Genomic DNA, 21667 nt, shown 5'->3' with positions numbered 1-21667 from the left:
GAGCACTTGACTCGACCCTCCCTTTGCCAGAGACCAAGAAATTTATTTTGGGGACTTGGAAAGACGTGACAAATAACTTGTGGAATATCAAATCTCAATAAAAGGCTGAACTAAGGCATAAATATGAAACTGACACTTGAGAACGTCTTGGCCACTTGATCTTGAGACCGTAGCAGCCAAAAGTGATGTTTTCAAAGGCTACACCAAGTTTAACCATAATTAGTATTGTCAGTTGTCCAAAAACACAAGAAGAAAAAAAACTGTATGAAACATAAGATCAGGCCCTCACATTCCAGTCATTTTTATATTTTGTCATCACACAAGTTTCTGTTTATGAATTTATAATCTAATATTAATTAGTATGGTTCTTTATATTTACCCTACCTTCAAACATAATAATAATAATAATAATAATAATAATAATAATAATAATAATAATAATGATGATAAGAAGAAGAAGAACAACTCATACTGTCTACCAGAATTCCCCTCTACTAAAAGGGTAAAAACAGCTACGCTAACATGTGTTGATCAATGGCATCTTCCGAGAAAGCATTGCAAAGCAGCAATGACAGATCAGGCATGCATTTCTGCAACATTTACGCCATTTCCGGCTTTCCTACAAGTCCATGATTGATGTCTGAACATGGAGTACTTTTTCACCAAGCCCGGGGGAGATGCTCTTGTAAACATGAAAGCCAAGAAACCAATATGGAAGCCAAGAAAACATGTGTTTCAGGCATCAAACAGCTGCCAATCATGCTGCCCACATGCTGTTCAAAGATGATCAAGGGGGAGGGTGAGAGAAAGTTGATATCTCAGGGAAGAGCAAGGGAGGGGGGTTAAAAGATGCACTTACTTTTGTCCCATTTTCTTCTAGCGAGAGAGGGGCGTTGATTTTTACTGGAGGTGGTTTGGCGTCTTTGTTACACAGACAACTGAAGAGACGGCGAAGAAAACCTCTGCTGTAAGACTTCTTTGAGCTGGAAACAGCAACAGAACCTGGATCATAGGGAGACAGAGAGAAGACAGAATTCATACTGTACTCGTGTGACAGCACTAGATCAGTTGTACTAGATCAGTTTTACTGCAAACTCTCTGTATAACTATGTAAGCAAATGTAATGTCTAGTACTGTGATTAATGCATTCTGGACTTAATTAATGCCAATGATGTCAGCATTGGCGCCTCTGCTCATTCGACTTATCCAATCTGTGCATTGTTCCAGCCGTGCTGTCACTACATTTTATCCCCAAAATAGTCTGGTGAAGACATCTGGGTCCAGTCGGAGCTCCAGTGTCTGATTTGTTAAGTTGAATGCCAAGAACTGTCTTGTACATGGGCATTATTAGCTAGTTGTTAATTAACCTGGCTGATAAATGTATCAAACTGAACTTTCATGGCTGATTTTACAATCCACATAATTTTAGAAATGAATAATAAACGTGGTTTATGCTGAGTCCAGAGCTGCATTTCCTAGAACGTCCCTCATGAGGCTTGCTCCAGAAGTGATTTAGACCCAATAGACTGCCATGTTAGAGCAAAAAGTAGTTTTAATTTACTGCAAATAGCTGCTTTAGGATACATTTGTTTTCTCCCATAAAACAGATCATAATGAAACCTATGATAATAGCAATGCATTTAAAAGACTAAACAAATGAATAGCAAGAGCTCATTTGCTAAAACTTTCTGGGTTTTGTGGGCCTGTGTGTCACCAGATGTTACAACTCATGATTTAGTCCTTATTTATCTTGTGCTAGATAACAAGGGATGATATTTTTGTTTTAAACAACTTATCAGTTTAAATCACAGAAGACTTAGGGTTAACCACTCTAATCCCAACAGAGCCTGCTAAGCTTCATGCTCAAAAACCAGAGTGTTTGGGAGTTTCTGGACTTTTATTTATAGTAATTAGTAAGGATATGTGTCTGTGCTATACACTCATGCAATCTACGGAAACACCAAGTTAACTTAACACACAGTACATGGTTAAACTCCATGTGATACAATTTCATTGACACGAGGGACTGCCCTATACTGAGTACTAATATTTATTATGGAAATTAGATTTTAATCTCACTGAGATTTTTTTTACCTGGTTAAATAAAGGACTAATAATTAGAAGAAATAAACAGACTTGCAGAAGGTCTGTTTTTGTATTCATCTTTAAGAGCTGATATTCACAATATAAGATGAAAAAATAAATTCAAGGCTATAATTAATGTGAACTGATTACATTAATGTTTTTAACATAAAAAGTACAAAAGTGAGAAGAAAAAAAAAATCATTTTGAACCCGAGTCTTTCTCTGCTGAACTCTTGAAAATGTATGAACATAATTCATTAAAATGCAGTTGTAGATCTAAGATATGACCACGCAATACACATAACTTCTCGGATACTAGAGGTCACTTTGAATTTGCCAATGCCGCATACCTCAGAAGGAACAGCTTCTGGCACATACAAGTGGTGGACAACATCGCATCAGCTGGTGTGAGAGTGATGAAAGCCAGCATTTACAAAGAAAGAAAAACTGACAAACTAGCTGAGCCTTGATGACCAGTCAGAGCTGTCAGCTAAAGCATTAGCATGCTGCTCAGACTACATCTGTTGCCTTAGTGGATAATACAAACCTATCAAGATGTTTTGTGTGTAAATGTGTGATGATTGTGAAAGTAGCATTCATGTACTGATATTACCGATTGACTAACACAGAAGTGTTAAGACTGATGCTTCAAAAAAAAAAACAAAAAAAAAAAAACCCAACACAATAAAAACCCAATATGTATATATTTGTATATATTTGGCTGATATTAGGGCTGGGCGATATGGCCTAAAATCCATATCGGGGTATCATTTGAAGCACGTGTGGTAACGATATATATCACGATATATTCTTTTCTTCTGTATAACGCATTTTCCACACTATAAGGCACACTTAAAATCCTTTAATTTTCTCAAAAAATCGAGAGTGTGCCTTATGTATGAATTCTGGTTGTGCTTACTGACCTCAAACCGATTTTGGCGTGCAGAAATCTGTTAAAAAATGTTTTAGTACAACTTTGGTAAGCCACACTGCTTGATGGATTGTCAGAGCATTACGGCTGCCGTAGTGAGGAGCTTCGCAGAGTAACCTGGGTCCAAAACTCGGTCATCTTCAGGTCCCAAAGTCAAACGAACACTAAGAGTTAAAAATGGTCTAAATTCTTTCATCTTTAATAAAATCATCAGCGTTGCTGCTTTCCCAGGTGTAACAATTAAGTTTAAAATCCAGGCATCCATGAAAACAGATTTTATTAAATTTAACGGAGTTAGAAGTTAACAGGAAGTTAGCTCGCTAGTTTCCACCTAAGCATTTCATACCATGTTCTGACAGAGATTTTTGAAACAGGGGTATGAATAAATGACCACATTAAGCCTCCAGTTTTAAACATAAACACTGTTAACAAAACGGCAGTAAAGGGTGAGCCATTTATATGGATACACCATAATAACATGGGAATGGTTAGTGATATTAAAGTCCTGTTTGTGGCACATTAGTATATGTGAGGGCGAGAGGCGCAGAGCAGAGGCGCCAATGCTAACTCCTCAAGATGGGTGGTGACCATGGTGGCCATTTAGAAGTCGGCCATCTTGGATACAACTTTTGTTTTTTCAATCCGGTCGTAAAGTCTGACGTCACTAGCCGTGTCTGGGCCTAAACTCCGCTGCAGGTCCATATATCAAACGATCACTATGGCACTACTGAGAGTTGAAAAACTGTCTAAAGTCTTTCATCTTTAATAAAATGATCAGCGTTCTGCTCTACCAGGTGTAACAATTGAGTTTAACATCCAGGCATCCATGAAAACGGAATTTATGACATTTAACGGAGTTAGAAGTTAGCAGGAAGTTAGCTCGCTAGCTTCTATCTAAATACAATATAGCATGTCCTGACTGCGGGGTTTTGGAAACAAATTAAAACGTACAGCTCTGTTATCACTTCCAACATAAATGAAGACAGAAAGCTAAACAGCAGTGACGTTTGTAGGGTTACTGAAGTTTGGCTAGCTGGTATATAATGATGTGCTACGTGACCGCTAGCAACACAGCTATGTTAGCATAATATAAACAAGCTAACTTTTTTCCACTTGATGAAAGTTAACGTGAATGTTCTCGGTGGTCAGGAACAAATGTAATCGCATGGCAGGATGCTGTAAAAGGACCAAACTTCAGCCAGGAGAACAACTGAGATAATCCATCCATAATACGAGGTTAGTCATTCATATACTGCTGCATGGGCTGGGCTGTAGTTACATCCTAAGGTTTTAAAAACTGAGCTTAAATAAATGATTAGCGGTAATAAAAGCCGAGGGAGGTCAACAGTGATCACTGACTGTTTTAGAAGCTTTTTGAGATCAAATAGAAGAAAATACAAAACATTAAACATGTTAACAACACAAAAGCCATATTAAACGCAGACTACTTTAGGCCCGGAAGTAGGATTCGACACGTCATCACTTAACGACCGGATAGGAAGAGGGCCATGTGCCCATTAGCCACATATACTAATGTGCCACAAACAGGACTTTAATATCATCAACCATTCCCATGTTATTACGGTGTATCCATATAAATGGCCCACCCTGTAGTGATGATGACGCTGGCACATTTTAATGGGGAGGCGGAGTCTGTTTCCAGCTGAAGAGCAAAGAGGCAGAGCCTCTGTGAGCCTACGTAGAGTGAAAAACTTGTTTATAGTGTCCAAAACACCAGCGATGTTCCTGTGATCACCATTAAAAGCTAGCAGGAGTGCTTAATCACAAAAACTCTTATTGGTGCTCCATCCACTCCTGTTTGTTTTACACAGTAAAAAACCTGCAGTCAGCCTCCAGAAGCTGTATTAAAATCTGCAGATTAACTGTTAACTTAGTCTGATAGCAGCCTGGTTAAATCATACAGCTAGGTAAAGGATGACAGCAGCCATCCTATTTCACATGTAGGTGATACCTGCAGCAAACAGGGGCGAGTCTAAAGAGGAGCATGCAGTGTACTAGACCATGCTAATTTCAAGGCTTCATAACATTTTTCAGATTAAAAGTGAAGTAATATGAAAGACTATATTAATCAAATTGCATTAATAGTTAAAATATAAAATTAAAAGCCTTTTTCTCAAGCCAATGAAAATGTACATGAGCCAAGGACTAAATTAAATTAAATTATTAAATATTGCCTGCACCATCATAACATCTGTTATCAGCAACAGTAAAACGTGGCTCCTATTGTCAGGAAGCCTTCCAAGAAGAGAGACCAAAGGAAAAAAATTTTATGCCTTGAATTCTTATTCTATATCTTATTTGATTTGATTTTAATGTTTGACTGTACTTGAGATTATTATTATTAAATTCTTTTGCATTTAGGAAAATTTCTTTTTTTTTTTTAAGGAAAACAAAGAAAAGATCACTATGACATGCACATACAATCAAAGGGTTTCGGTGTTTTTTTTGACAGATATTGTATGCAGTTAAACTTTAAACCATTGCAATTTCCAAAATAGAAACCAATGAACAGTTAATTCTGAAAGACCCACGTTTTCTTGCTTGAATATTTATTATTGCTGGTTAATAAGACAAAAGTACGTCTTACCTGATATTTCGATAGAAAAATCAGTAGATCACTTGATTACTAAAATAATCGGTTTTGTGCATTTGTTTTTGAAAAACAGTGAACAGTAACCTTTATTAACCAGTTTGGAACGGTTTCAGCTCCATCCCTTAACAAGTCTGACCTACTTTCAAGTGTTATGCTGGATGGGTTTGGCATGTTCGTCAGCTGTGGCTGAAAGTGGTCAACACCACTGGGGAGCAGTCATTGTCAAGGCATGCTTGCTGGGACATACCTGACTTGATGAATGATGAAAAGCTTGTGTTCAAAACATGTGTGAAGGAACTGGGCAGGTGAAGCTCAAAGTTAAAAGAAAAACATCATGGTGTCCAGTTCTCTGTTATTACACATCAGTGAGCCTAAAATAGCTCGCCAGAGGCCGACTTCAGTTAATGATGAGATTGTGTATATAAATAAAAAAAAACTGTCACAAGTAGCAGGAAAGAAATGTTTACGCAGCACAGTAACACTTCAGTGCAGGAACTAAATAAAAAAATTAAATGAAACCACTGAGAGTGAGGACTGTGAACCATAAAATCACTCCTAAAGGTTCCAAACTTTGTGTTGCAAATGCCAACACAAACACAATCCCAGAATGCACTGACAGCTCTGGCTCCTGTCAGCGTGAGTTAACGTCCAAAATAAATATAAGATGAATAACTCTTCTGATAGATAATATTCTGTGGGGATGAAAAGTAAAACTGTACTATTAAAAGGAAGCACCACTAAAGAAACCATCTGACACCATACGCGTGCCCTCCATATGAGCAGCAGTTGCTAAAAGGGAACTATTATGGCAAAATCGAGACTGCACAAAAAGGCCACAGAGCTAAGGTTAAACAAGTTTACCTTTAAAAAAAAAAAAAAAAAGGGTTAAAGTAGGAAACTGTTACAGTAGACATATACAGTCTCAGCATTGTACTGCTTTGTGTGCAGTGTTTTAGGTGCTGCTTTAACCTGCAAACTAAATTATAATAACAGTCAATTTTAGCAGACGATGTTAACAATGTGAGCCATAGCAGTAATATTAATATCTTATTCAAGGCCCAGACGTGCTCACTTTGAAGATCTCTACTCTTCCACCTCTAACATGGCTAAAAATACTGTGGGAACGTGACATGGGTACAAACTTAATTGATACAAAGGGAATGCAGCAGTAATACCTCTACAAAGCAATAAAATGAGAATCAGAGCACATGTATGCCTGTGTATATAGTACAGTGGCAATGCAGAACTTTCAGTAATGTATCAAAATAATACTAATATTATTACCTCTGACAAGGTTACATTTTTTGATCGCATTTGCCTGCATGTGTGTCATTTTTTCTGTAAACTTGAAAGTTCTAATTGAATCCTGATAAAATGCATGTATTTGTATGGGTGTGGATTATTATTGTTAATACTCTGTTAAAAGTTGGCTTACATCCACAAAGGTCTTCAAGTTCAACTTAGTGATTTATTAGTCAAAAATGGAAAAAAAGAACTATTCTCCTCCATTTTATCTTCAAGACAAAGAGAATGAGCCGCCAATCTTATTTAATGAATCATTTCAATGTAAGCAGCTATCTCCTGGAAGTTTTCAGTCTTTTGAATATGTGGCTTTACAGCTGAAGGCCCCATCCAAAGTTGTGTTTCTTAATGTTTACAGGCCTCCCAAATACTGCACAGACTTTTTTAATGACCTCAGTGAACTGCTGTCTGTGATCTGTGTTGATTTTGACTGTGTAATTATTGCTGGGGATTTTAACATTCATGTGGACAACCCTCAGGACAAAGGGACTAAAGACCTGAGTAACACTCTGGGCAACTTTGGGCTGACTCAGCATGTAACAGAGGCCACACATAATAGAGGACACACTCTTGACCTACTGATCTCCAAAGGCCTGAGCATTTCAAAGGTTACTGTGTCTGATGTGGGCCTGTCTGATCATTACTGTGTTTTCTTTGAAAGTAAAATCTCAGCCCACACAAATATATCAACAACAGTGATCACAAAACGGTGTATAACTGAACACAGTAGTGAGATCTTTAACCAGGTCTTCCCATTAACACCTGACCTGTCCAGAGGGTCAGTCAATGAGCTCGTCAATAGCTTCAATGCTAACATGTTAAATGTAATGGACACTATTGCTCCCATTAAGGTGAAGGTTATCTCTGGAAGGAAAAAGTCTCCATGGAGAAACTCCACACTGGTGAAAAATGAAAAAAGAGAGTGTAGGAAAGCTGAGCGCAGATGGAGAAAAACAAACCTCCAGGTTCATTATGACATTTATAAAGAGAAACTTCACAATTATAATTTACAACTGAGGAATGCAAGGAGGTCCTACTTCTCTGACATCATCACTAAAAACAGCCATAATGCTCGGGTCTTATTTTCTACAGTTGACAGGCTAACAAACCCCCCTGTGTCAGTGGCAGCTGAACTTCATTCGACCATGGCCTGCAATGACTTTGCCAAATTCTTCACTGAAAAAATCCAAAAAATTAGACAAGCATTTGGTACATCAACAGCAGATCCAGGATATGTACTGTGTCCACCAAAAAACTGTTTAAACACCATGAAACAGTTTCAACCTATTAACAGCAAAGACCTGGAGGACATCTTAGGTCAACTGAACTCCTCCTCCTGCTGTTTAGATGTCCTGCCAACAAGTTTTTTCAAAAAGGTCTCAAAGACTTTAGAGTCAGACCTGTTACAGATCGTCAACTTTTCTTTATTATCAGGTGTGTTTCCAGAATCACTAAAAACTGCTGTAATCAAACCTATACTGAAAAAGGACAATCTTGACAAGACACAAATGAACAACTACAGGCCGATCTCAAATCTCCCGTTTTTAAGTAAGATCATTGAAAAAGCAGTTTCTCAACAGCTCAGTTACTTCTTAAAACAGAATAATTGCTACGATGCCTTCCAGTCAGGTTTTAGACAGAACCACAGCACTGAAACCGCTCTGACCAAAGTGTTTAATGACATATGTCTGAATACAGACAGTGGAAAAATGTCAGTCCTAGTTTTACTGGATCTCAGTGCAGCATTTGATACAGTTGACCACAACATATTACTCAAACGACTGGAGAACTGGACAGGTCTTTCAGGAACTGTACTAAACTGGTTCAAAACATACGTAGAAAACAGGAAATACTTTGTATCAATAGGTAACTTCACATCTGAGCAGACAAGTATCACATGTGGAGTTCCCCAAGGTTCCATCTTGGGACCCCTTCTGTTTAACATCTACATGCTCCCACTGGCACAGATTATAAACAACAACAAAATAAACTATCACAGCTATGCAGATGACACACAAATATATATCACAATGTCACCAGGAGACCGAGGCCCTGTACAGGCTCTTGGTAAATGCATTGAGGAAATCAATGACTGGTTGTGCCACAATTTTCTCCAGCTAAACAAAAACAAAACTGAGGTAATAGTCTTTGGCGCCAAAGAAAAACGATTACAGGTCACCAGAGAACTTCAATCTATACATCTAAAAACCACAAACCAGGCGAGAAATTTGGGTGTAGTGATGGATGCAGACCTAAACTTAGAAAAACACATTAAGACAATAACAAAGTCAGCTTACTATCACCTCAAGAATATATCAAGGATAAAAGATCTGATGTCTCAACAGGACCTGGAAAAACTAGTCCATGCATTCATCTTTAGTAGGCTTGATTACTGTAACAGCATCTTTACAGGTCTACCTAAAAAATCAGTCAGACAACTACAGCTCATTCAGAACTCTGCTGCTCGAGTCCTCACTAAGACCAAAAAAGTGGACCACATCAGTCCAGCTCTGAGGTCTTTACACTGGCTGCCTGTCCGTCAGAGGATAGACTTTAAAGTTCTGATGCTGGCCTATAAAGCTCTGAATGGTTTAGGACCAAAATACATCAATGACCTCCTGACCCAGTATGAACCATCCAGATCCCTCAGGTCATCTGGATCCGGTCTTTTATCAGTTCCCAGAGTCAGAACCAGACACGGAGAAGCTGCATTCAGCTTTTATGCTCCTTATATCTGGAACAAACTCCCAGAAAGCCTCAGATCAGCTGAAACACTCAGTTTATTTAAATCCAGGTTGAAGACTCACCTGTTCTCAGCTGCATTTGAATAAAGCACCAAATCCACACTTTAAGCTTAAATTTCAAAACTTACATTTAACTACTGATTTTATCTACTGTTCTGATTTTATCTGTTTTGATTTTATATACTGTTGTTTGTTTGTTTGTTTGTTAATTAGTTAGTTAGTTTATTTGCTTGTTTTAATCAATTTTAAATCATGCTTTTTATTTGTTCCTGTTTCTAATGTCTCTGTAAAGCACTTTGAATCACCTTGTTGTTGAATTGTGCTATACAAATAAACTTGCCTTGCCTTGCCTTGCCAAATTAGTTAGAAATATACTGCATAATAACATAATGTAATAAACTCAGGGTATTGAGTTATCAAATTATTATTAATTATTGGCTATTTACAAAACAATACCTATCATCTATTACTTACTGCTATGTAATGTTTGTGTAATCAAAGTAAATATCTGTCATGCTCCCTTTAACTGATTTTTACTGCACTACAAACTTCATAATGTGTATTTAAAAAGAACAAAAACAAACAAACAAAATGACTTTATGTGTAAAATACAATATAATTCCCTTAAAAGTTAATAGGTAGTTAAGAAAATTGACAGATTGATGGACACCGGCGAGGAACTCACTGAATGTGTGTGTCTGCTAATCCAAACAATACGTCGTTCGACTCACTTATCAGCAAAAACCAAAGATGTCCAACCATCTTTGTTAGAAGCAGTTTGAAATATTATTATTTGTGTTTTGTATGCTATCCAAGCTTTTTTCTATCTACTTGTTGATGTCTTCTTAAACTGCACTGCATTTGACCCCTCAGGGCCACCACATTTAGGACTTATCTGTACAAGAAAGCAGAAGTAGGTTTAAGGGTTTAGATAATGGTCTGGCACATATTTGCATTGACAATATACTGATGCTGGTGAGTATCCTAACAAAGATAGACAAATAAACCGGCTTGTGTGCTGCATGCATGCCCCTTCCTGATTTCCTGGTTTTTTTTGTACATTTGTGACACTTGAATGTTTCAGATCAACAAACAAATTTAAATATTAGACAAACAAACAAAAGAAAAACAAAATGCAGTTTATAGGTGAAAGTGTTTATTGTTAAGGGAAAAAAATCCAAACCTACAAGGCCCTGTGTGAAAAACGAATTCTCTCTGAAACGTGATTATAATTAAGGTGCTGCACACCTGAACACACCAATACAAAGACGGACAATTATAAACTTGCACCTTCTTTGCTTTACTCTTAGGTAGCAGCAGAACTGAGTAGGCAAACTCTAACACAACATTCCTCACACTTCACTATCCAAGAGGCTCAGACGCTGATAATGAGGTTACAGCATTTCCAAGGGGCAGCAAAGACCTCGCGCCACATCAGCAGCCTACTCAGTTGAAAGCAGGCTTATCTGGGACCCTTTCGGGTGAGCCATGCCTCAGTGCTCGGCTGCTTCTATTCCCATCGAGGCTCAGAAAGAATGAAGGCCCCCCTCCCATGAGCGACTTTCCAACACTTTGACACCTGATATCCCGCTACAATCTGACAAGTTGCTTCACACCCCTCCAGAGCAAATGGTATGGCAAGTTCATGGTGGCCGAGCTGGACTTGGGTCAGGTCAAAAAAAGTTTAAACATTTCTGCAAAGGAAAATATTCACCTTACAGCAAGTCTCAAGTTCAATGGCAATAACTACAGTGTAAATGTAATTGTTAAAGTAGCTGGAGTGTGGAAAGAAACTTGTCAAAATACATCACTAGCCGTGTTTTTGTGCCTACTAAACTGCATGTTTCAGAGCACTGCAGAGGTGACAGAGATAAAAAAAAAAACCAAATGCCCATAAAACATCAAGAAGCTTGAGGTATTTAGGGCTGAAAAGTGTGCAAAACATTTAGGACTTAACGACTGATAACACCACTACTGACTACAGAAACTATAGAATGGCTGAAGAGCAGCTTCCCCTTCCCCTTTTCGCTGGCCTCTCACTTCTGGATGACTGCCATGTTTTGGACTCATGACCTTTTAGCCAGGAGGAAATAATCTGAGAGCAGGCAGGAGGTGGTCTTGACCAGAAAGCTGAACAATACTGCCACCTTATGACTGTCTTGAAAAATACAAGTTATTAAGATGCACAGAGTTCAAAATAGGCTATATACATGTTTTATTTATCCTGCTTCTTCACATGAAGGCACTTCATCATGCTGTTTGGTTGTGGATAGGTCGTTTAGCAGATTTATTCATTTCACTTAATTAGCTCATTTAGATTCAGCCACAGCACAAGGACAGCCTACCAAATCACATCACTGGGAAGTAGAACTAAATATATTACAAAGTCAGCACGGTCAACTATCAATCTTTTCTTCTTTCAAGGGCACCAGCACTGCTAATGCCTCACCTTTATGCTCCTTGGTATGAGAGGAAGCCAAAGAACAGAAATGAGATCCAATCACTTCAACTCAACAGGGTCTCTAATTCATCAGTATGCACAGGACCCAAGCTACACTCTTTAAGATTCAACTTAAATGTGACCACGGGTCTGTAAACTGCCCAGATATGGTATGATTACTCATATACTGGAATAAAATATAGGGTTTAAGACCGCTGTTCACTAGGGGTGCAACGATACACAAAATTCACGGTTCGGTTCGGTTCGGTTCGATACTTTGGTGTCACGGTTCGATATTTTTTCGATACAAAAAAAATGTTCATGCCTTTTTAATTTGTCATTTATTAAAATTATAAATATATATTTTAACTCAAAAGTACAGTTTTTAAATTTAACCCTAACCCTTGTGCGCGTTTTTTATTTTGACAGCGAATGCGCACCTGCGGACCACTTATGTGCAGCCCTGGTTATTTAGCTCGTCATATTGCAGCCACAGAAATTCTTTTGTCCATGAAACCATAAAGCTGCACTTTCTTTTTGCCTTATAGTCTGATTTGTCATAACTTCTCCGTTTTGTGGTAAGCTTTTCTTTGGCTGTCACTTCTTCACCCTGACCTGTCTTATTTGGCTCAGAAGAAATGAAATATATATCCTCCTGCTTTTACACACGCACTCACATAAGCTCAGCGATTCTCTGCGCGATCAACCTGTCACATGTTTAAGCTTGCTGCGGGAGATTTCACTTGTCATGTTTGCATAGTGAGCTAACGATTAATAAGACGATGTCAGAGGAATTGGTGCACAAATTTTCATCACTCACAGATCAGTGCTGTCGCTCTCTATACACAGTACGCGCGATTGCAAAGTGAAAGCAAAAAAACAAGCGCAAATTCAAACGCGATTTCAATATGTCACATATTGACAGTGGCTCACCGATGCCAATGACATAATTACCCAGCTACATTTCTGAAAGAATGCAAAAGCATTGACATATATTTTTCTTCCTACAATAGCCCGACGGGCAGGGAAGAGATAGATTTTGGTAGCCCGACTGAAAAAAATCGCTAGCCCCAGGACGTCGGGCTAGCGATATTGCAAGCCCTGTATCTGATTGAGGAATCACTCATCTTTGGAAAAGAGAGTTTATTACAGAGAAATGTCTCTTTCCAAAATAAAAGCTATACTATCCGCTTCTTCTGGGCTATATTCTCAGCAGCATAAGGAGAATCATGTGCTAACAGCTGTCTAAATGACTCGGCTAAAGTTAGTAGCATGCTTGTTGTTTTTGTCTTTGCACTAGGATGATGTCGGCGTAAATGTGCAGTCATATTCGTTGTGTTCCCACTAGTGATTTCAGGTTAATCTCGTTGAAATGACCTTAACGCCACAACACGGCAAATCTCCGTTAACGAGCTACCGCCGATCGCCCCGTGCATGGGGCTAGACGGCCAACACGTTAACGAGCTAACTGCGCTAACACACTAGCTCCCACCCATGTACAGTGGGGCAAAAAAGTATTTAGTCAGCCACCGATTGTGCAAGTTCCCCCACTTAAAATGATGACAGAGGTCAGTAATTTGCACCAGAGGTACACTTCAACTGTGAGAGACAGAATGTGAAAAAAAAATCCATGAATTCACATGGTAGGATTTGTAAAGAATTTATTCGTAAATTAGGGTGGAAAATAAGTATTTGGTCACCTCAAACAAGGAAAATCTCTGGCTCTCACAGACCTGTAACGTCTTCTGTAAGAAGCTTTTCTGTCCCCCACTCGTTACCTGTATGAATGGCACCTGTTTGAACTCATCATCTGTATAAAAGACACCTGTCCACAGCCTCAAACAGTCAGACTCCAAACTCCGCCATGGCCAAGACCAAAGAGCTTTCGAAGGACACCAGGAAAAGTATTGTAGACCTGCACCAGACTGGGAAGAGTGAATCTACAATAGGCAAGCAGCTTGGTGTGAAAAAATCAACTGTGGGAGCAATCATCAGAAAATGGAAGACATACAAGACCACTGATAATCTCCCTCGATCTGGGGCTCCACGCAAGATCTCATCCCGTGGGGTCAAAATGATCATGAGAACGGTGAGCAAAGATCCCAGAACCACACGGGGGGACCTGGTGAATGACCTGCAGAGAGCTGGGACCAAAGTAACAAAGGTCACCATCAGTAACACACTACAACGGCAGGGAATCAAATCCCGCAGTGCCAGACGTGTTCCGCTGCTGAAGCCAGTGCATGTCCAGGCCCGTCTGAAGTTTGCCAGAGAGCACATGGATGATACAGCAGAGGATTGGGAGAATGTCATGTGGTCAGATGAAACCAAAGTAGAACTTTTTGGTATAAACTCAACTCGTCGTGTTGGAGGAAGAAGAATACTGAGTTGCATCCCAAGAACACCATACCTACTGTGAAGCATGGGGGTGGAAACATCATGCTATGGGGCTGTTTTTCTGCCAAGGGGACAGGACGACTGATCCGTGTTAAGCACAGAATGAATGGGGCCATGTATCGTGAGATTTTGAGCCAAAACCTCCTTCCATCAGTGAGAACTTTGAAGATGAAACGAGGCTGGGTCTTCCAACATGACAATGATCCAAAACACACCGCCCGGGCAACAAAGGAGTGGCTCCGTAAGAAGCATTTGAAAGTCCTGGAGTGGCCTAGCCAGTCTCCAGACCTCAACCCCATAGAAAATCTGTGGCGGGAGTTGAAAGTCCATGTTGCTCGGCGACAGCCCCAAAACATCACTGCTCTCGAGAAGATCTGCATGGAGGAATGGGCCAAAATACCAGCTACTGTGTGTGCAAACCTGGTAAAGACCTATAGTAAACGTTTGACCTCTGTTATTGCCAACAAAGGTTATGTTACAAAGTATTGAGTTGTATTTTTGTTATTGACCAAATACTTATTTTCCACCCTGATTTACGAATAAATTCTTTACAAATCCTACCATGTGGATTCATGGATTTTTTTTTGACATTCTGTCTCTCACAGTTGAAGTGTACCTCTGGTGCAAATTACTGACCTCTGTCATCATTTTAAGTGGGGGAACTTGCACAATCGGTGGCTGACTAAATACTTTTTTGCCCCACTGTAATTGAGCATTGCACGGCACATCCAACATACTGTTTTACTTTAGTCCATGACTCGCTTACCTTCAGGGTCATACGTCACATGAAAACCAAAATAATTCCAAACGCCAGATCTGGAGAGCTTAACTTCTGTCTTGCTAGCTTGCCCTGCGCTCTTCCTTCTGACTATGCTGTCTGTGTTGAGCACTCAGTGGATCTGCGCTCGACAGTGCAGCCTAGGCGGAGTAGTCGAACGCAGATTCACTGAGCGCTCAACACAGACAGCATCGTCAGAAGGAAAGTTGATAAAATAAATTACAAATGTTGTATTGTTCGATACATATGCGTACCGAACCGAAAGCACTGTATCGAACGGTTCAATATCGATACGAATATCGTTGCACCCCTACTGTTCACAACTGCATTCAGAGAACTGATGCTCAGGAAGTCTTTTTGTTTATAATTGATAAGACATTGACATTTCTGTCTATGGATGCTAACTGCATTGAGTGTCTTTTGTAGAAATTCTTCAATGTAAAAAAGCACAGACACCAATAATCTGTTTGTTAGGGCAGCAGCCAATGAACAAGTGTCCTCTTCTTTGCTAGGCAGGATTGAACGATCTTAAGTGAGTTGAGAACGTTTTCCTTTTACTATATTAACAACCCTTAAAGACAAAAGTCTGTCTCAGCTGCCCATCATCTGTACACAGAATCTTGGGCATTAATTTATCCGATCATAATTACAACACAGCCTTTCCTGTTATTCATTTCTTTTTTAAACGCCTTTCTAATCGCCATTGTTTTGCAATAAATAGCTTCGTTCTCTATTTTAAGATCTGTTTATGTACCTTTGTTCCCGTTTTACACTGTTACACCAGAACGTTGCTCAAAAATTGAAAAAACAAAATAAACTTCTACAGAGCACCAGCACCAGGATTTAGACCTCCTTCATGATGAAAAATTATATTTTATATATAAAAAAATAAGCTAGTCGTTTCTTAAAAAAAATAAAATAAAATTATCCCATACAAACTTACTTTTAACATTTTCTATCAATAGAGAGTCAGTGACATCTGACTCAGACTGTATCTGTTCAGTCCAAATAAAAATCGTTACTCACTTCATCCTGCAATAGTGTTCCCCTCAGTTCAGTTACCACGGTAACTTTATATATGACTGTACAGGTTTAGTACCAGAACTAAAATTCAACATGCGTTTTTCAATCACAAGGCTGATGTCTGATGTGATCCTCAATCAACAATAACAGAAAAACATAAATATATTTTGAGGCTCATATGAGACTTTACAAATAACATACGCCGAGTTGATTTCTGGGAGTTAAGAGCCGATATCTCCGTTTTGCATCTGTACATCACCAGATAAGAAACAAGAAACTGCATTACAGAATTGCTAAACTAGTTTTGAAATAACTAATAACAGCAACATCATTATATACATAAAATCATTTTTTTAGCCTTACGATTTTCTAAGAATTCACTGACACATTGGATGAATATGTGCCTCAGCTAACATTGGCCTAGTTGACCAATATTTGGCCTACTTGCAAATAAGTCGGTACTTACTGAGATATGTGGTTGATGTTTAGCAGTTTTTCATTTTGCGCTGACTACATGTTCAGAGATGGTGTGATAACAAACTTAAACCAGATAAACAGTTTTTTTCCTCTTCCTCTTTTCTATTATTTTCTTAACAATAAGACGGAAGTAAACAACAAAGCTAGAAAAAACAAAAACTATAACACAGGCCACAAATTATGGTTTATATCCCCCACGTTTATCATGTTATCTTTCTTACTTTAAAGTACAAGTTTTTAAGTACCTGAAAATACGTGCCCAACTCAAAATGTAAGTACAACATAACAAGGGACTGTATCTAACAAAGTATTTTTGGATACTAAAAATTATACACCAAATGCAAAGTGACATGGTACATTTTAGGAAAGAACTGCATAAATCCGGCACTGTCTTCTGAAGTACTACCGCAACTAATATGCACTCACCAGCCACTTTATTAGGTACACTTTGCCAGTACCTGGTTGGTCCCCTTTTTGCTTCATAGCTGCCTTAATCGTTTGCGGCACAGATTCAATAAGGTGCTGGAGATTTTGGTCCATGTTGACATGATAGCATCACGCCATTGTTGCACATTCATGGTGTCAATCTGCCGTTCCACCACATTCCAAAGGTGCTCTACTGAATTGAGATCTGGTAAGTGTGGAGGCCATGAATACAATGAACACATTGTCATTGATTTCATTGTCAAGAAACCAGTTTGAGATGATCTGATGAAATCCTGATGAAAGCAGCCAACAGAAGATGGGTACACTGTGGTCAAAAAGGGATGGACATGGTCAGCAACTCCACGCAGGTAGGCTGTGATGCTCAGTTTAAGAGACCAGAAGGGTGCGAAGAAAATATCCCACACAACATCGCCCCACCATCTGCTTGAAGGGTTGATACAAAGCAACATCTTTCGAATCTTCTATTGTCCAATGTTAGTGAACCAATATGAACTGTAGCCTCAGTTTCCTATTCTTAGCTGACAGGAAGGGCACCCAGTGTGGTCTTCTTCGGTGGCACATCTGTAGCACATCTGCTTTAATATCGGACATGTCTGCATTCCTTGGCTGTAACCAGTGGCCTTTGACTGCCAGTATCATCAAGAGAACTTCGACTCACTGGACAGGTTCTCTTTTTCAGGCGACTCTGTCATCCCCAGAGATGGCTGTGTGGGAAAAACCCAGCACATCTGCAGTTTCTGACATACTCAAAACAGCCTGTCTAGCACAAACAAGTACACCACATTCAAAGTCACTTCAATCATCTGTATTCCCGATTCTGATGCTCAGTTTGAACTTTATCAGATCGTCTCGCTCTCTTGTCTACATGCCTTAATGCACTGAGCTGGTGCCATGTGACTGGATGATTACATATTTGCACGAACAAGCAGTTGAACCGGTGTACCTAATAAAGCGGATGGTGAGTGTACAGCTCTAAGTGTTTGTAAGTGAACCTATCCCAGAGATAGGCCAAATCATTTGTTACAGTGACCTATAAATACTGTTTAGTAGAGCTGCTTAGTCCATGTCCCACTTATAGAAAGTGAGTAACACTGCTCGTGCTCCACAGTCTCCATAACAATAATAACGTAAATAAGAGGTGGGAGACCACAGCGTGTTCATTTTGAAACGAGGAGACAAAAATAAACTGACGGCAGCTCAGCATGGAGGTCCAGAGCAGGACGAGTGAGCTGTCAATGGGGCTGTGGCCACGCCCCCCTTCAGAGACACGTTATTTCTGCCGTTCAAACCTCATTCCGCCTAAAAATTCTGCGTAACACCGTGAAGTCTGTTAAGTTCCCCTTGACCGACCCGGTGAAACACATATTTTCTACTTTATCTACTTAGAAACGGCTATAATCTCCCGTGGGTCCCACCTAACGCAAAAAGCTACACCGGATGCAAACTTATTAAACTCGGTGAGAACCTTTGAGAACCGGTCACGGACACTTGATTAAAGGAGCAGGCGTTATCACAGAGATGTCTGCAACCGCTCACAGAGGACAGGCGCCCTCAAACCAACCCCTCTGACATTATCATACGCAGCTCCAAAAACTTCTCCCAAACTCACCTTCCTCACGAAGACAGGCATTTTCCTCCCCCTCCTCCTCCTCTCTTCTTACTTGCGTGATTACCGACGACGGGTGGGCCATTGGATCCGCACACAGGAACTTTACCGCCGTTTAAAACTTGCGAGGAGTTAGGGCAAATTCAAGTCTTTAAATTTTGCCACTCCCTGTTTGCGGACGCGCATGCTGCAGCTTAAAACTAAAAGAAACCTTGTCAACGGCCAGAAACACCGAACAAAAATACCTGTAAAAGTTAAAATAAAATAAAAATAGGTCTTAAAAAGTTACAAAAGATGCAAATACTGGAGAAGTTCATCAATTTGTCTCCGCTAAATGGGACCTGACGGTTTCAAGGAAGCCCGGTTCTTAAAGCCACAATGCAGGATGTGAAGGCTTTTTGTTTTTTTAAATTTATTTTTTAAATGTATTTTTAAAAAAAGCATTGTTGCAGGTTCATAAATATTTTATAGTATTTATAAATCTTATGTTGTTATTGTTATTTAAACAATTACATTATTTTTCTTTACATTTGGCCTTTCATTATTTATTTATTTTTTACTTTCATCCGGAGCCCAACCGTGAACAAAACAGTGTTTTCTCCTTTCTTTTTGCTTTTGCATAACAGAAAAAAACATATTTCGGTTTCTCTTATTACTTTTCTTTGACTTCTGAGAAACTTAAAAAAAAAAAAAAGTTTACAGATAACATTGCAGCTGGGGGTGGCCTTGAAACCGACCAAGTTAGGGACGGTCTCTAAAGAGGCCACATGTAAGATCATAGAAACTCCTCATGTTGTTGCCGTAAAGGCTCCACCTATCACAACGAGGCTTTTCGTTTTTATTTGGCTTGTTTCCAGTAACGAGAGTCGTCAAAATCATTTAGTGAAGTCGGAAATGACAGAGTTTCAAGGAATCATGTACTTACAGTCCACTGAAAGTCCGACCAAGTGGACTTTCCACTGAAAGTGGAAGTATAAAGCGGAGGCATCACCCCCTAGCGGATAACAGAGAACCTGCAGGCACACAAAATAAATGTCCTACAGGTTTATCGAGCTTGCTCTAGATGGAAATCTTTTAGTAACTGTTAATGATCTTATGCCTTTTGTTTTTCTGATGAAAACAAATTGTGTCAGTGGGCCATCATGTCCTGCTGTAGTTTATACCGTATACTCTATATGCTTGCTATCACAACATCAAATTTCGGTCCTTGCCAGGAAATAAAGGTGTTTGTGATCACTGTTGTATCATTATTGTATGTACTTTTATGCACTTCTGTCTCCTTTCATAGCAATTTAAAAGTAACTTATTTTAAGGACCATGATCACATTAGAAATTGCAGCAAATAGAAAACAAATTAACAAAAATAAGAATCGAAATAAAACTAAGAATGAAGAGCCCATCTTCATTGCTTGCACTTTGTTAATAAATGCCTACAATCTGCAATCTGTGCTGGGGGACCATGCAGAGATTTGCTGCGCTTTAAAGCCAAAATATGCCATAGCTATTGCTGTAAATAGCTTCGTCCAGTAGCTTGAACTGATTGCTACTATTGCTGGCACCTAAAAATCCCCGATCCTGTCTTTTTTCTTTAACTCTCTGGTCAAAATGCTAAATTACCTGAAGAGACATAACTCAGAGACACAGTGAAGATAAACCGCTCCCAGCCAAAGAGGTGCAGCCTCAACTTTGCATCAGCTGTTGTATTTTTCAAAATTTGGTTGTGACTTTCATGTGCAGTCACTACCATTCTATGTTAATAAAATCATGGATGAACATTTCCCATAATAAACTGCAGTTTAAATATTTTTTAAACTCTAATTATATTATTTCAGATGGACTGAGTCTTACCTATCAAATGGCAAATCCAAATCTAGAATCTACTACATACATTTACTACTACATAATGGCTTGGGTTGTGGGGCGATCGTGGCTCAAGAGTTGGCAGTTTGTCTTGTAATCGGAAGGTTGCCAGTTTGAGCCCCGTCTCGGACCGTCTCGGTCGTTGTGTCCTTGAGCAAGACACTTTGCCCTACCGCCTACTGGTGATGGCCAGAGGGGCCGATGGCGCGATATGGCAGCCTCGCTTCTGTCAGTCTGCCCCACGGCAGCTGTGGCTACAACTGTAGCTGCCTCCACCAGTGTGTGAATGTGAGAGTGAATGAATAGTGGAATTGTAAAGCGCTTTGAGGGTCTCGAAAAGTGCTATATAAATGCAATCCACTATTATTATTATTATTATTATTATTATTATTATTATTATTATTATTATGGTTTGAGGGAACACACAAGGACCCAAATGCTCATAAAGTCCCGTCTTTGGTCAATTCCAAAGGTCAGATCTTTAATGAAAGGCAAAAGCAAATAAATGCGCTTTCATGGAGGCATTCAAGTTATTAATAAAAAGGAAATTAAGTGAATGCAAGAAATTGCTGGATAGAAGTAGAAACAAGACAACCTGGCAACACATAGAGGGGAATGGGAGTATTTATATTGAATAGACTAATGAAGTGATTGGATGCTAGTGGAAAAACTGCAATCTCAGTCACATGGGCCCAGAGACCATTTGGCAACCACCTGGAAATCTCTAGTTGCTAGGGAAAAAATATGAACTTACCATCTGATTGGCGAATGGTTGCTGGGTGTTACTAGGTAAAACTGGTCATAGAGGTAAACACTTCCCTGTGATCATTTTAGTTGCTACCAGAAGACCTTCAAAGTAAAAGTTGTGTCTCACCTTTTCAGCCAACATGTTTCAAATGGCCCAACTTTACTTGAAGGCGGATGGTCTCTGTTTCCAGTTTGTGTCACATTTTTCACATTTTCA

The 21667-nt window shown here is 39.3% G+C and overlaps 1 protein-coding gene across 1 annotated transcript in view; it reads right to left on the bottom strand.

Moving 5' to 3' along the window:
- Positions 1-19224, bottom strand: part of LOC309690797 (carboxy-terminal domain RNA polymerase II polypeptide A small phosphatase 1-like) — a 31147-nt gene extending 11923 nt beyond the window's left edge. Inside the window, exons 1-2 of the mRNA XM_082508157.1 lie at positions 18847-19224; positions 860-1002 (exon numbers count right to left, since the gene is read on the bottom strand). Of these exons, the coding sequence (XP_082364283.1) occupies positions 860-1002; positions 18847-18928 (225 nt within the window). The 5' untranslated portion in view covers positions 18929-19224. The remainder of the gene's footprint in view (positions 1-859; positions 1003-18846) is intronic.
- Positions 19225-21667: the final 2443 nt, after the last annotated feature.

The sequence above is a fragment of the Aulonocara stuartgranti genome, assembly GCF_965226115.1.
Source record: "Aulonocara stuartgranti genome assembly, chromosome: 16".
NCBI classification, from domain to species: Eukaryota; Metazoa; Chordata; class Actinopteri; order Cichliformes; family Cichlidae; genus Aulonocara; species Aulonocara stuartgranti.
Note: the sequence above shows the minus strand (reverse complement) of the source record. Positions and strands in the feature narration are given on the sequence as shown.